The sequence below is a fragment of the Emys orbicularis genome, chromosome 24 (genome assembly GCF_028017835.1).
Source record: "Emys orbicularis isolate rEmyOrb1 chromosome 24, rEmyOrb1.hap1, whole genome shotgun sequence".
Taxonomy (NCBI): domain Eukaryota; kingdom Metazoa; phylum Chordata; order Testudines; family Emydidae; genus Emys; species Emys orbicularis.
The window spans coordinates 2,782,494-2,798,587 of NC_088706.1; the positions used below are offsets into that span (position 1 = coordinate 2,782,494).

The 16,094-nt window shown below is 49.0% G+C and overlaps 1 protein-coding gene across 1 annotated transcript; it reads left to right on the top strand.

Annotated features, from left to right (window-relative positions):
* Positions 1-8,738: 8,738 nt before the first annotated feature.
* LOC135894252 (potassium voltage-gated channel subfamily V member 2-like) lies at positions 8,739-15,453 on the top strand. Its single transcript, XM_065422317.1, has 2 exons — positions 8,739-9,989; positions 15,181-15,453. The coding sequence occupies exons 1-2, from the start codon at positions 8,739-8,741 to the stop codon at positions 15,451-15,453; spliced, it is 1,524 nt and encodes a 507-aa protein (XP_065278389.1).
* Positions 15,454-16,094: the final 641 nt, after the last annotated feature.

The following is a 16,094-nucleotide window of genomic DNA, read 5'->3' on the forward strand; positions in this document are numbered from 1 at the left end:
CTGAGTGTGCTGGTGGCTGCAGGCTGCACTGTTAGATGGGGCCAATTCAGAGGAAAGAACAACTTCTCCACTTTCAGCCTCCAGAAAGCTTCCAAAGAGCAGCTGGTGCCGGACAGGAGACCTTCGGACTCGTTTCCCTGATGGGTATGTCTCCCACTCCACACTGGAGCCAAACTCCCCCATGCTGAGCCTTCCTCCCCTTCTGACCCCTTAGCCCTCCGTTAGCTCTCTGGTGGGGTGGAAATCATTTCCTACTGTCCACTCAGCAGTGAGTTCCTTTCTTTATGTGAGGGACAGGAAAGGAGTCTCTCCCCACACACAAACCCAGCTTCTCTGTGTTGGGAAGACTGCTGGCATCTCTTTCAATGACTGGCTTGTTGCAGTGGGGAGATAATTGGGCTTGATGAACCCAGAGGAAGGTCTGAGTCCCTAGACACTCAGGGACTGCTAATTTTGGAGCTTTTTACAGTAGATGGCTTCCCCACAAGCTTTGCAAAATAAAATGAAATAAAAGCCTTTGGCACAGGGGGGAAGGGATAGCTCAGTGGTTTGAGCATTGGCCTGCTAAACCCAGGGTTGTGAGCTCAATCCTTGAGGGGGCCATTTAGGGATCTGGGGCAAAAATCTGTCTGGGGATTGGTCCTGCTTTGAGCAGGGGGTTGGACTAGATGACCTCCTGAGGTCCCTTCCAACCCTGATATTCTATGATTCTATGATATTAAATAACCAGGTGTCTTGGTTTTTCTTCATCTTGCAGGAAGTTGCAGTGCTGTGAGATGGGGACCCAATTCGGTGGTCCTCATCACACTCCCTCCAAATGCTGATTGCACAATTTCTGGGACAAGTTTTCTGGGGTTTGGGTGACAATCACACTGGAGTAATCAAGGACTCTTCCTTTGACACAGGGAGTTTAGATTGTGGAATTATAGTGGCAATGGGGAATCAGAAATGACCGTCACTCGTGCTCTAAAATCAACCCTACAAGAATGTGATGGAAACGCTTGGAATGTCACAATGGGTCATCCATTTCCCCCATTGTAGACACAACACCCCCACCCCAATGTGGGTTATTCCACAAGATACTTCTTGCTGGAATAGCTCTGGACAGTGCACTATGTAGCCTCTGCAGTACATTTGGCTGCTCTCCCTTCCATGTCCACCCAAGAGTCCGTTGAAAACTACCTCTTCCTACCATGCTGAATCTTGCCTGTAAGCATAGCTGTTTGCTCCTGTTCCAGGGCAGGCCGTTCCATTCTACACACCTATGAGGGGCAGAGCTCAAAGTGACATGGGTATATAATTTATATCCCCGAGGATAGTGCTCATATTTCTAAGCCATGAGCTCAAACTTCACATACCAGAAGTTCTTAAAACATCATTGACTGCAGGAGAACTGTCAAGGAGATGGAAAAATGAAGAGTCTCCTGTATGCTTCGCTTTGCATTGGGTCACAGGCGGTGCAGCAGCCTCTAGGCACAGCACAGGGCATTCAGGGCCTGAGTGCCCTCAACTCCCAGTGCACTCAATGCAGGAGGTGCACTAAACTCCTTGCAGGATTGGGCCCAGAGTTTCCACTTTGACACTGAAATCCCTGGACGTTGCATCCTCTGTGCAGTCAGAAGAGTTTGTTAGCAGATGTTTTAAGTTTTGACAAACATCTGGAGCCAGCTTTGCTCTTCTTCGCTTTTACCTGTGAGTAGTCTTGGTCTCAAAGGTCAGCTAGTAGCTGCAATGTGCCTCCATTTCAGATCTTGGTCCGTACAACATTCTTTCGTGGACTGTTAGTAAATAAGTGTAAAGCACTAATACTGTAGAGGGAACAGTTCTAGTGTAGAAACTGTTGGAGGGCGAGCACTGTCTTGTCCCTTTAATCCGTTGTTGACATTCAAGACCTATTATATTCTTTGCACAGATGCTCGCTGAATACGCACACATATGGTAGAAGCTTGCTGCCCTGTTGGCTGAATGTGGTGCCTTAAAGGTGATGATTCTGCTTGCAGGGCATACACTCCAGGGCAGGACTCCCTGGGGGTTTGTGTAGTGGGTGTATGTGCATACGTAATAGGAGAGCGTTTGTAAGAGGTATGCCATATTTAGAAGCTTGGCTCTTCCCAGCGAGAGGCTGAACCCCTGAGGGCTCAGTGTGCTGCATCCTGTACAATGGACAAAGAACCACAGTTGGCAATTGGGTGGGTGCTGAATGACCATGGGGGAATTAAAGATCTTTAGAAAACTTTTGGTGGCTTCCTGGATTTTGTTTTGAGGGTCATTTCCATTATTATGATTGATTCAGTCCCTGCTCGGCATTAAGACAGACAGACAAGTGTATGGACAGAAAATTCCAATACTAAACACAGAGGATGGCTGAGTCCGAAGTGCAGCACAATGCTTTTTTGGCAGGGGATGTGACAATGTCACTTAGTTTGGAGCGTTAACATTGATCGCTGCTCAGGAGTCTGGAGTTAAGGAAGGATTTAGCTAGAGGCTGGCAGAAGTAAGTTCTGTATGCAAGTCCCAACATGGGAAAAAGCACAAAGCCAAGAATGAGCAAGAGAAATACAGGGAGCAGAGAGGCTTGCCTGAAGCAAAAGGAGCAAAACAAGGAATGGGGAGAGGCAGCTGGAGCTTTGGGCAGAGGCACAATTGTGCATGGCTGTGATCCTGGTAAAGAGCAGCTCAGACTTGAAGAATGAGGCAAGAGGGGGCTGGTCAGTAGCCAGTGAAGGGGCTTTTGCCTGTTGGGGGGGGGGGTAAGAAGTGACTTGGGTATGGTAGAGAGGAGGAGGTTGCAGTCAGTGAGACAGTGTGACCTAGGCCTGTGAGAATGCTTTACCATAGCAAAGGAAAGGAAGGGTGGTATTTTGGGGGATGTGGAGAAACTTCAAGTGCAGCCAGGAGTTGGTAACTGACTGGATGTATCAGGGATATTAATCAAGCTCCCACTTCAACTCCACGCATTAAATGCAAAAAGCTACGATCTGTGGAATAGGACTGCACAATTAAATATCCAAAAGTGAGGAAATGCCTATGTTAAAGTGCACCATTAGCTCTGCCCCCTTGTGAGTCTCTGTTGTTCCCATACAGTCTGTTGGTTGTGATCATGTGCCATCTCTCAGATAACACAGTGCAACATACTGATTTTTCTACAGTCTTACATGCACCTACCTGTGCTGCATTGTTACTGCTTATGGTAGTTTTTATTGTCGGTCATAATGGTCTGGTCCATCTTTATGAATTTAGTCTGTGATTTTCATAGATTATAAAACCAGAAAGGACCATTGTGATCAGCTAGTCGGACATAATACACCACTACCTTGATATAACGCGACCCGCTACAACACAAATCTGGATATAACGCGGTAAAGCAGCACTCTGGGGGGGCGGGGCTGCGCGCTCCAGCGGATCAAAGTAAGTTTGATATAACACGGTTTCACCTATAACGCAGTAAGATTTTTTGGCTCCAGAGGACAGCGTTATATCGGGGTAGAGGTGTACAAGCTAAAAAACTTCCCTGCATTAATTCATGTTTGAACTAGAGCAGATCTTTTGAAAAAACATCCAATCTTAATTTAAAGATTTTCAGTAGGGCTGTCGATTAATCACAGTTGACTCACGTGATTAACTCCAAAAAATTAACTGCGATTAAAAAATTAATTGCAATTAATAGAACTGTTAAACAATAGAATACCAATTGAAATTTATTAAATATTTTTGGGTATTTTTCTACATTTTCAAACATATTGATTTCTATTACAACACAGAATACAAAGTGTATAGTTCTCACTTTATATTATTTTTTATTACAAATATTTGCACTGTAAAAATGATAAACGAAATAGTATTTTTCAATTCACCTCATACAAGTACTGTAATGCAATCTCTATCGTGAAAGTGTAACTTACAAATGTAGATTTTTTTTTTGTTACATAACTGCACTCAAAAACAAAACAATGTAAAACTTTAGCGCCTACAAATCTACTCAGTCCTACTTGTTCAGCCAATTGCTAAGACGAACAAGTTTGTTTACATTTACAGGAGATAATGCTGCCTGCTTCTTATTTACAATGTCACCTGAAAGTGAGAACAGGCATTCACGTTGCAAGGTATTTACATGCCAGATATGCTAAACATTCATATGCCCCCTCATGCTTCGGCTACCATTCCAGAGGACATGCTTCTATGCTGATGATACTCGTTAAAAAAATAATGCTTTAATTAAATTTGTGACTGAACTCATTGGGGGAGAATTGTATGTCTCCTGTTCTGTTTTACCCACAGTCTGCCATATATTTCATAGCAGTCTCGGATGATGACCTTGCACATGTTTGTTTTAAGAACACTTTCACAGCAGATTTGACAAAACACAAAGAAGGTACCAGTGTGAGATTTCTAAAGATAACTACGACAGTCAACCCAAGGTTTAAGAATCTGAAGTGCCTTCCAAAATCTGAGAGGGACGAGGTGTGGAGCTTTCAGAAGTCTTAAAAGAGCAACATTCCAATGCGGAAACTACAGAACCCAAACCACCAAAAAAGAAAATCAACCTTCTGCTAGTGGCATCTGACTCAGATGATGAAAATGAACATGCGTCGGTCCACTCTGCTTTGGATTGTTATTGAGCAGAACCCGTCATCAGCATGGACGCATGTATTCTGGAATGGTGGTTGAAGCATGAAGGGACATATGAATCTTTAGCACGTAAATATCTTGCAAGGCCGGCTACAACCATGCCATGCGAACGCCTGTTCTCACTTTCAGGTGACATTGTAAACAAGACGTGGGCAGCATTATCTCCTGCAAATTGTAACCAGACTTGTTTGTCTGAGTGATTGGCTGAAATAGGACTGAGTGGACTTGTAGGTTCTAAAGTTTCACATTGTTTTATTTTTGAATGCAGTTATATTTTTGCACACAATTCTACATTTCTAAGTTCAACTTTTATGATAAAGAGATTGCACTACAGTACTTGTATTTGGTGAAATGAAATATACTATTAGGTTTTTTACAGTGCCAATATTTGTAATAAAAAATAAATATAAAGTTAGCACTGTACACTTTGTATTCTGTGTTGTAATTGAAATCAATACACCCCTACCTCGATATAACATTGTCCTCAGGAGCCAAAAAATCTTACCATGTTATAGGTGAAACCGCGTTATATCAAACTTGCTTTGATCCACCGGAGTGTGCAGCCCTGCCCCCCCGGAGCACTGCTTTACTGCGTTATAGCCGAATTCGTGTTATATCTGGTTGCGTTATATGGGAGTAGAGGTCTATATTTGAAAATGTAGAAAACATCCAAAACTATTTAAATAAATGGTATTCTATTGTTTAACAGTGCGATTAATCACGATTTTTCTAATTGCTTGACAGCCCTAATTTTCAGTGATGGAAAATCTAGGGTTACCATATTTAAAAAATAAAAAAAAGGACACTCCATGGGCCCTGGCCCTGCCCCTTTCCCACCCCCGGCCCCGCCCCAACTCTGCCCCTTCCCTGCCCCAACTCCGCCCATTCCCCGCCCCTTCCCCAAAGTCCCCGCCCTAACTCCCCCTCCTCCCTCCCAGCCATGCGAAAAGGGCTGCCCGAGTGCTACCGGCTTCACAGTTTGCCAGGCAGCCTCCAGACCCTGCGCCCCCGGCCGGCGCTTCCCCAGCACAGCTGGAGCCCGGGAGGGGAAGCGCCCAGCCGGGGGCGCAGGGTCTGGAGCCTGCCCGGCAAACCGTGAAGCCGGTAGCGCTCGGGCTTCCGGCAGCCCCCATGCCTCCGGACCCTGCGCCCCCGGCCGGACACTTCCCCTCCCGGGCTCCGGCAGCTGTGCTCCTCCCCTGACTCTTCGGCTCTATTTAAGAGCCGAGCTGCCCGAGCGCTACCGGCTTCGGGCAGCCCCCATGCCTCTGGACCCTGCGCCCCCGGAGCCCGGGAGGGGAAGTGCCCGGCCGGCGGCTCAGGGTCCGGAGGCATGGGGGCTGCCTGAAGCCGGTAGCGCTCGGGCAGCTCAGCTCTTAAACAGAGCCGAAGAGTCAGGGGAGGAGCACAGCAGCCGCGGGAGGGGAAGTGCCTGGCCGGCAGTATTTTTCCCGGACATGTTCGGCTTTTTGGCAAGTCCCCCCGGACGGGGGTTTGATTACCAAAAAGCCGGACATGTCCGGGAAAAAACGGATGTATGGTAACCCTAGGAAAATCCATTGCAACCTTTGGTACATTTTTCCACTAGTTAATTACCCTCACTGTTTAAAAAAAAGATTGTGCCTTATTTTAGTCTGAGTTTGTCTAACTTCAACTTCCAGCTACTGGATCTGGTTATGCCTTTGTCTGCTAGTTTGAAGAGCCCTCTATCATCAAATTTCTGTTCCCTATGTGGCTACTTACAGACTGTGATCAAGTCACTCCTTAAACTTCTCTTTGATAAGATAAACAGCTTGTTCTCCTTGAACCTTTCACTGTAAAGCCTGGTTTCCTAGCCTTTAATCATGCATGCAGCCTCAGGGAGTTAGGTGCCTGATTCTCATTGACATTCAAGGGGATTTGAATAAAGGCCAGATTTTTAAAGGTATTTCAGCGCCTGAATATGCAGATTGATGCTTTTGAAAATCCCTTTATACACCTAAATACCTTTAAAAAATCCAGCCCTAATTCCATTAAGCCCCTTTGAAAGTCCCTTAGCTGTTTTAAATGATAGTTTCTCTCTAGTGTATATTAATAATTTTGTTTGGATCCATGAATTGTCCATATTTAAGGCATTTTAAAGATGCCTGTCAATCTAGGATTTAAGTGTTAATACAGTCATTCAAATTCTCTTAGGTTTCAGAGTAGCAGCCGTGTTAGTCTGTATCCGCAAAAAGAACAGGAGTACTTGTGGCACCTTAGAGACTAACATATATTGTGAACATATATTGAGGAGATATATATATACACACATACAGAGAGCATGAACAGGTGGGAGTTGGTAAGACAAGTTGTCTTTCACTCTATATGCATCCGAAGAAGTGGGCTGTAGCCCATGAAAGCTTATGCTCTAATAAATTTGTTAGTCTCTAAGGTGCCACAAGTACTCAAATTCTCTTAGTGATATTTAGCAAATTCAGAGAGAAGTTATTTATCCCAACTCCCTTTCAGACTCCTTTGGAGCTCCTTACACATGTTTATAGGAGTCTAATGTTGGCTGACGTGTATTCTGGTTCTCCATTGCTCTGCCCTGTGTGTTTTCATTTACAGGGTGCAGAGTGGTATAAAATGCTACCAAATCAGAATGGTATACATTGGTGTAAATGACTGCACAAGGTATAGGGAAGCACAGCAGGTCCTCTGCTACCAGAAGAAAGAGTGATTTAAAGCAGGGTTAGGGCTAGTAAAGAAGTGGAACTTAAACATCTTCTAATTCCTTAGCTTGCAAGTTACACCAAATTTGGGACTCCCTTCGACTTTGATAGAGTAGGTGCAAGTAGGTTTAAGCGGGGGGAGGGCGTGTTTCTATGCCAGTGTAAGGGGCTCTAACATGCCACCTCTGAATATGGCACCGTGCATCTAGAGGAAGTCTAAGTAGGCAAATGCACAGAGTTATTAGACCCAGCTGCTTCAATCCAAAAAGCATGGTGGTCTTGGAACAGTCACTAACTCAGGGTTCTGTAGTGCATTATAGTAGCAAGAGAATGGGCTCCATGCAAAGAGGCATCAAGTCATGGAGCAGGGAGGTCCTTCTGTGCAGCTCTGGGCACTTCATTACCAGAAAGTGATAGACAATTTATAGTGTTCAGAGAGGAGCCACAGGAATGGGTGAGAGATGGGAGGAGGGCTGGATATGTAATAGAGCATTGTCTTTCTCTAGCATCTAGCCCTTTCCACTTTACAAACATTAATTAATTAAGCCTCTCTGAAAAGTAGGTCAGCACCAGTATTCCAACCTGACAGAAGTGGTGGAAGCCCGCTATCGCTTATAACTGGACTGTACAAAGCATCGAGCGACGCTACAGGGAGTGCCCTGGACCGGCTTGGGAAGGGCTAGGAGCCAATAGGTCTCTTCCATCCCTAGTCTATGTGTTGCAGTGTCTCTTGTTGCAGTGACACAGAAAAGTGATGACAGAATGGAGCGGTAGCGATTGCTTTAAAGCACAGGTGCTTGATGAATGAATAAATCTCTGAGCAGTATCTCAGCTGGGGGTGCCCGTGGAGGTTAAAGCTGGTAGAAGTTCCCAGACAGTTCTATTCCTGTTGCCTCCTTGGCATTTGAGACAGTGGCAGGAGTTAAATGACCATGAGACAGGCCATGTGCCCTTCAATTAGGTTCAGAAACAGAAATGATAAATGGTTGTCTCCCGACCTGAAAGTGGGCTAGTTTGTGGTAGGAACAACCAGCTAAAATGGAGGCAACAAGAAAAAGAATGAAAGAAATGCTTGTATGGAAATAGTTCCTTATATAAAGGGTTAAAACGTCAATCTTATTATTGTCTTAAGGCTCTAGAACTTAGCTGTCTCCGGCCTCCGCAGTATAAGCCCAGTTGCTCAGTCTGATAAGCACTCAGCTTTGTCAGCCCAGCACGGCAGGGGATCAGCACATGAAGCACTGATGCAGCTTGTGCCCATGGAGGCTGAAGGTGGGGTGCTCTTGATAGCCTCTTTACAAGTATAGGGAGCTTTTCTTAGTCAGCACACACCTAATGGAAGCATTACCATGAAATCAAAGCTGTCAACCCTCAGGCTGTCATTTTTGGGATCTCTGATGTGAAATGCCAGGTACCATGAGGCAACTGGGGAAGAGGCGCGCAAGCCTCTCTGCCAATCTGAAAATCGGGGACCACCATGGGTGTTGTCGGACTCCAGAGGAAGAAGAGGTCTTCTTCCCGTTTGCACAAGACAGTGTGGTGAAGCAGTGGAGCTCCATGCACAATGTGACTGAGAGGAACCAGGAGAAAAGCAAGGCTCCTCCCCGACGGAGCAGATGCTTCCTCAACATCAACGTTGGGGGCAAATCTTTCCAGATCGCTTACAAAATGGCTGCCCGTTACCCCATCACCAGAATCGGGAAGCTGGCCATCTCCACGGACCCCATGAAGAAGCTGAAACTTTGTGATGACTACTCGGTGCAGAGGAATGAGTACTTCTTCGACCGAGACCCTTTAATCTTCCATTACATCTTCCACTTCTACCGCAGCGGGGTCCTGTGGATCATGGATGAGCTGTGCCCCACAAACTTTGTGGAGGAAATTGAGTACTGGGGTATCCACCTGAAATATTCCCAGCGGTGCTGCCGGATCCTGTTTGAGGAAAAGCAAGACGAGCTCAAAGAGTACCTGAAAATACAGCGGGAGCTGGAGGCGGAGCTAGAGCCCATGGAGCAGGAGGAGAACTTTGAGGGCAAGTGTCTGGGGGGGTTCCGGAAAGCTGTCTGGAACCTCATTGAGAAACCCTACTCCTCCATCCCTGCTAAGATCATCGCTGTCATGTCCAGCTTCTTTGTGCTGATCTCCATTGTGGGCATGACGCTCAGCACAGTGGAGGAGATGCAGCACAAAACTGGGAAGGCATTCATGGAGCAGCTGGAGACCATCTGTGCCATCTTCTTCACCTCCGAGTACCTCATGCGGCTCATATCCACGGCCACCTTTCCGAAGTTTCTGCGGGCAGCGTTCAATGCCATTGACCTGGTGGCCATCCTGCCCTTCTACATCCAGATTCTCTTTGAGCACCTGGATGAAGGGGATGCACTTTACCACGAGGAGCGGCACAAAATGGAGAGTGTGGGCAAGCTGGGGAAAGTCCTGAAACTCATCAAACTCATGCGGATTTTTCGCATCCTCAAGCTGGCACGTCACTCCACTGGCCTGAGGGCCTTCGGCTTCACCATGCGCCAGTGCTACCAGCAGGTGTGCTGCCTCCTCCTCTTCATCGCCCTGGGCGTTTTCACTTTCTCGGCTTTGATGCACTCCGTGGAACATGATGTCCCCGGCACCAACTTCACCAGCATCCCTGAAGCCTGGTGGTGGGCAGCGGTAAGATGCAGTCACCCCGCGTAAAGGGAAATGTGTGGGTGGGGTACACATGGGCAACTGAATCTGCTGGGGCTGAGCTAAGTGCCATAGGAACATTCCCCACCTCTGCTGGCCAGGAGTCTCCCCCAATGTAAGCAGTAACTGCTGGGCTCAGGCCTGAATTCAGAGGCTGCCCAGGCCCCTGCTGACTCTGGAGGGGGAAGTTGGCGACTGGGAGTATGGCAGCGAAGCACGGGAGCCCCTTGGAAAGCTGCCTGGGTCCCGAAACAAGCCTGGCATCAGGGAGTGAGACACCAGGCTTGGGGGCTCCTGCCTCACAGCATAGGACACTGGCCATGGTGTAAGGGATGCCAAGGTGGGGACAGGCTCTGTGGCACAGCAGTTCAGAGAACTCGAGGATAGTGAGGAGCTGTAGCTGAGAACCAAACCCTGGCAGGGCTAGCGTCTAACCAGGCCGATGTGAACCAGGAACTGAGAGCCTTGTGCCAGGGAGCGCAGGACACTCATGGCCCAGGCACCAGGACCATCCATGCAGCACTGGGAACATGCAGAGCACCACGTCTAGTTATTGGGGTAGGGTGCTAAACCCTCAGGATCCAGAGACAGTGAGCTTCTGTGGCTGGTACTCATGGCTCCCAGTCCCTAGGACACAGGGAAGGGAGTTCCCGCACGGCGTACAGCAGGAGGGATGGGGCAAGAGGGACACACGCAGCAGTGCCTGGGATCATGCTGGAGAGGAGAGCTGTGTCTGGGGCCACCAGAAGGAGGGGGAGGGTACACCCGGATCAACGTCAGAGCCGGTGACAGGGGACGGAGGGCATGGAGATCAACTATGAAGGGGTTTGGGCCAGGGGTCATGGGGGGAGGGGCACACAAGTCAGATTGTGGCCTAGGTATAAGGGGGATGCACAGATCAGGATCCTGGGGACTGAGGAAGGTACATGGATGTGTCTGGGGCTCATGCAGGGGAAGGGAGATGCATGGCTCAGCCCTGGGCTCGTAGGGCCTAAGGGGAAAATGCCCAGCTCAGAACCCAAACACATGGGTCTACGATGGGGAAACAGATTGGCCTGGGTTTGTGCAGGGGGAGAGCGACACAGGTTGAGCTTGGGTTCATCCTGGAGGGTATTCTGGCCTGAGCTTGGGTGGGGAAGGAGGGGCTCAGACTGGGGCATAGGGAAGGACTCTTGTATTGATAGAAGTTATCTCAGGTCCAGTGGGGTGTTTATAGAACCTTGTGTGGTACGGGGGTCACACCAAGTTATGGCCAGTGATTGCCATGCAATGAGCACCATTGAAAACCTGCTGACAGCAGGCAGGAAATCAGTTAAAGCACTGGAGACTGAAGAGTTAAGCAGGACATTCCTTTCAATAGTTTGCCTCATTCCCTTCCCTGCAGGAGTGTGGTGTCTTTTCTAGGGGAGAGCCCACAGCTTCCCGCTCTCTTTAGATGGTATTGGAAGTTCCTGTGGGGATGCACATTGGGTCAGAGATTATTCTGAGTTGCTAAAGTCCACTCTTGTCTCTTTCAAAGACAAGAGCTCAAAGGAAAAAGAAAAGATACGAACGCTCAGCTCAGCTGCTGGGAGAATTACAGATGTAGTAGCATGCTCCTATTCTCTCTCAGAGCTGGCAAATTTTTACCAGGTTTGGGCTAAAGGGATGTGCAGAGCTGGCCATGGGCTCACAGTCAAAGGTGCTGCTGTCCTGGCCAACTAAACCAGATTCTGATTTGACAGAAGGAAAGAGGCGGGGGTGGGAAAATTCCCTGCCAGTGAGTGGGTGTGATCAGGAATCTCAGGTTTACAGCCCTGGAGTTAACCAGACACATGCAGTGATGGTATCTGAATCTCTGGTCTGGTCTGGTCAGGACATCTGTTATGGTTAGGAGAGTGGAAGCCCAGCAGTATGATGGTCCATTCTGGGTACCAGGGGAGTGGATGACAGAGCTCACTCCTTGTCCTGAAGCAGGAAGTCCACTCCAGCCTGTCAGGCCAAGCTTCAGCAAGTGACCCTCTGAAAATCCATGTCTAGAAATGTTTAGGTGGCAGCAATCTCACCACATCCAAACTGCACAATCAAAACACTGAGTCAGTAATTCTATTTATGTTTCTTTCCCGTCATTGGTTTGTTTCCTGTCATTCAAACACCATCTTGGTTGGTGGGAAAATAGTAATTTTGTGACCTCGCCAGTAGCCTTGAAGACCCCCAGTGAGTTACTTTATCTGAAGCACGTCTACTTTGTACCAAACTCCTGGTTTGCCAGTGCCCTGCCATTGCTTTGTGCAGCCATTTCTTTACTCCAGGGCACAGTGGGTGTGAAACTCGGCCCTCCTGATCTGGAGGCATCTGTCACGCACCTTTCACTGGCATGAGCATCGACACAAGGGGCGGGAGATGGGTTGGTGGGAATCAACCCCATGTCTCCTAGAAGCTTTTGAAATAAACCTTTGTCACCACTCACCTGATTTGGGCAGTTAAGGGCTTGGCTACACTTGGAAGTTGTTTCTGATTAAGGTGGAGCGTCCATGTAAAGTGCAATAACTGTGTTAGTTCATTCCAGAATAAGCGTCTACACATGGAGCTCCTTCCTGCGTGTAGACGAGCCCTTGGGGTTTAGACATCTGCAGGACAGAAGCTAAAAAGGGGAGTGTTGTTGTAGCCATGTTGGTCCCAAGCTATTACAGAGCCAAGGTGGCTGAGGTATTATCTTTTATTGGACCAACTTCTGTTGGGGAGAGAGACACGCTTTTGAGCTACACAGAGCTAGACCGAAAGAAGAACAAACTAACTAAAAGTTTATTAACTAGGAAAAAGAAATGAGAGTTATTTGCAAGGTTAAACCAGGTCAGCATACACACCCAAATGAGATACAGGCAGGTTTCAGAAGGTTTCAAATTACTAGAAATTTCTGTAGTAAGCAGACTCTGTATCCTTTGGGGCTAATCCAGACAAAACAGGTGGGGACTCCTTGCTTATGCTTAGAAATCTTGCCCCTCAGAGTACAAGCAGCATAGGAATCCAGTTTCTCCTTGTCAGGAATTTTTATTGCTTCTCCCCCGCGTCCAAAGTGATAGAACAAGTGTTGGTGCCTGACTCCTCTTCATGTGAGTGGGGAGGGCAGTCAACAAAGTCTATGTCCTTTCGATGTCTTACAATGGCTCCTTCTGTTTCAAAGGCTCGCTTGTCTGCGGGCCTGTCACTGTACTCCAGTGGTCCCCCAACCTTTCTACCCCATGCTCCCCCCTTATCCCTGTCCCTGCCCACCCCCCAGGAACGGGAGTGGGGCTGCAGCTCCAGGAGAGGGGGGGACCTGGACTGGGATAAGGGAGCCGAGGCTGGGGTCACAGCTGGGGACAGGGGCGGGAATGGAGCCCCGGGTGCAGGGCCGGCAGCTAGGGACAGAGCCGGGGCCAGGAGCGCAGCTGGGTGGTGCTCCCTCCCTGCCCCCCGTGGGGGTTGGCTGAGGCACCAGCCACACACCCATCTGTAAAAGATTGTTTACACAGTTTCAGGGCAACTGGTACCTCAAGGTCTTCTACTCTTAGGCTTTTGACTCCCAGCCATCACCTCTCTTGGGAGGAGACCCACATCTCACTCCCTCCTGACTGGGGTATTTCCAGGCTACACAGTTCCCTGCCTACATTGTGATATCCCCAGCAAGCCAGACTGTGCTTTGCTTTCTCTCCAGAGGCTATGACCAGTGTTTTGCCTGCAGTCACAAGTTACCACACAGCTCTTTCTAAGCAAGCACCTTTATTCTTATGGTGAAAGCATTACAGAGAAAACACATTAAAAACAGTAGAAGAACCTACACGCATCCTGAAAAGCTTACGAGAGATCATCCCCCAACTCCAAACGTGAGCTCTGGTGGGAGTCAGTACTTCAAACCCCACGGCTGAGTTTTCCCCATGGTTACAATTTCATAACTGTCTCAGATTCAGAACCAGAGCACCGGCTAGGCAGTTCAGCCATTTCTTTACACAGCTCGGCCTTTGAGCTTCAGTCTCCAGGAACAGGTAACAACAATAATCACCCTTTCCTTAGGACATGGCTAAGTCCATTCATGCCTGGCACATTTTCAATATAGTCCTTTGAACTCCTAAGTCTCACATCTGTCATGTCTCCCCCTAGAGAGATTACATCCAATCCAGGCCCATCCTAAAACAAAGCCATTCAGTTAATACAATGGACCCCAAACATACTTAAACTTAAGTGGATAATGTCTCCCAAGGATAAGCAGGAAATTGCCATACCTGTCACAGTTGTGATAAAGAGCACAGTGAGCAATTGTTCTTCATGTTCACCGAGAGAAGGACAAGAGGATTTGGCTTGGTTTACAGCCAGGGAGCTCTAGGTTGGAAATTCGGAAAAACTTGCTACCTCTCAGGGTAGTTAAGCACTGGACCAGGTTACGAAGGGAGGGTGTGGAATCCCCGTCACTGGAGGGTTTTAAGAACAGGCTGGACAGACACCTGTCAGGGATGGTCTAGGTTTACTCAATGCTGCCTCAGCGCAGGGGGATGGACTAGATGACCCCTTGAGGCCCCTGATTCTATAACTATCAGCACTCGAGGGATTTAGCCATTATCCTCTTTGCAATGTGGGCAGGTTACCAGCCTGAGTGTCCCAGCTAGCCTGAGGGTGAGGGGTTTGTGTGTGGAGAGGAGGGGGTTAGGGACAGCATCCAGGTAAGAGCCCACCTAACTCTTCATTGAAGACCTTCCCAGGAATTTGGGTCAGAGAAGGGGAACTCATGGATTGGTGAGTAGCTTTGAGGGCAGAGGGGGTGACACATGGGTTGATGCCTGGACCCCCGGGGCTGAGAGAGAACATGGTCTGGTGCCCAGGTGGTGGGGATAAGGGTGACATGGGAGAGTGTGTGAGGGTGAGAGGGACAGGCAAGCTGGGGGGAGGGGTGACAGGGTGAGGCAGACCCTCAAGCTGGTTGCAGGGTTGGGCCTAGGGGTGCCACCTGGAGTGGTGCCCAGCTTGGGTGAGTGGGGGGAAAGGACCCTGGAGGGTGTGACTCAGCTGTCAGGTGCAGGACGCAGGATCAGGCTGGGGGAGTGGGGATGGGGTGAGTTTCTCAGTGGTGGGGCCTGGCTCAGAAGCTGAGCAGTCCCGGAGGAGCTTGCTGGGATGTGAGCTCAGGGGGGTTGATCATTTCCCTCTCTCAACCCCCTTCCAGGTCAGTCTGTCCACAGTGGGCTATGGAGACACGGTGCCTGACACGGTGCTGGGCCGGATGGTGGCGTTCGGGTGCATCTCCTTCGGCATCATTCTCAACGGGATGCCCATCTCCATCCTCTACAACAAGTTCTCCGATTACTACGCCAAGCTGAAAGCCCATGAGAACGAGACCAGCCTCACACTCAAGTTCACCAAGAAGATTCGCTTTAAGGAGCGAGCCCTGAAGAAGTTGGCTGAGTGCTGCAGTGGTGACGCCTATGTCCACGGCTGAATGGGCCACCCCGTGGGTCACATGACTGGGCTACTCGAGCACCCACCAGGCCACCTGACCTCCCGCCTAGACACCCCCCCCCCCACCAGCAGGACCATCCAACATGGCTACCCCACCCACCACCCAGCCCGCCCAACCTGGGTAACAGTACTCCCAACCTGACTACCCGACTACCCCCCCCCATCAACTCGGTCACCGGACCTCCCAGCCTGGCTACCCCACCTCCAACCTAGACACACACACCCAGCTAGACCATCCGACATGGATACTCCACCCTACAACTAGGCCATCCATCTGGGTAAGCTAGACACTCAGCCCCCTTGCCCAAGTAGGCTTCCTGGAATTGTCCACCTACTTCCTTGGCCTGGCCACTTCCCCTCCAGGGAACATGCACATTCGCTGTGAGGGAGACCCTGGGATGTAGGAACGAGGGAGTGAGAGCAGCAGGTTAGGCTGGTGTTTGCAATGTGATACAGCTGCAGAACTGTCCAGGCCGTTTGTAGGGAGGCGACCGAGCTTCTGCTGTGACCTGCCTGGAATGTCACGCTCCTTCCTGGACAGCACAGTCCCAGGGACAGACTGTCAATGGGGCAGGAGCTCAGAGAAGAGCAACAAAAAGGACCCAGGGGCTGGAGGGATGG

What these genes read in the sequence shown, in the direction of transcription:
- LOC135894252 (XM_065422317.1), top strand. Translation starts at nt 8,739, where the DNA reads ATGAGGCAACTGGGGAAGAGGCGCGCAAGCCTCTCTGCCAATCTGAAA. An exon ending in AAGCCTGGTGGTGGGCAGCG is followed by an intron (nt 9,990 to 15,180) that starts GTAAGATGCAGT and finishes ACCCCCTTCCAG; the next exon opens with GTCAGTCTGTCCACAGTGGG.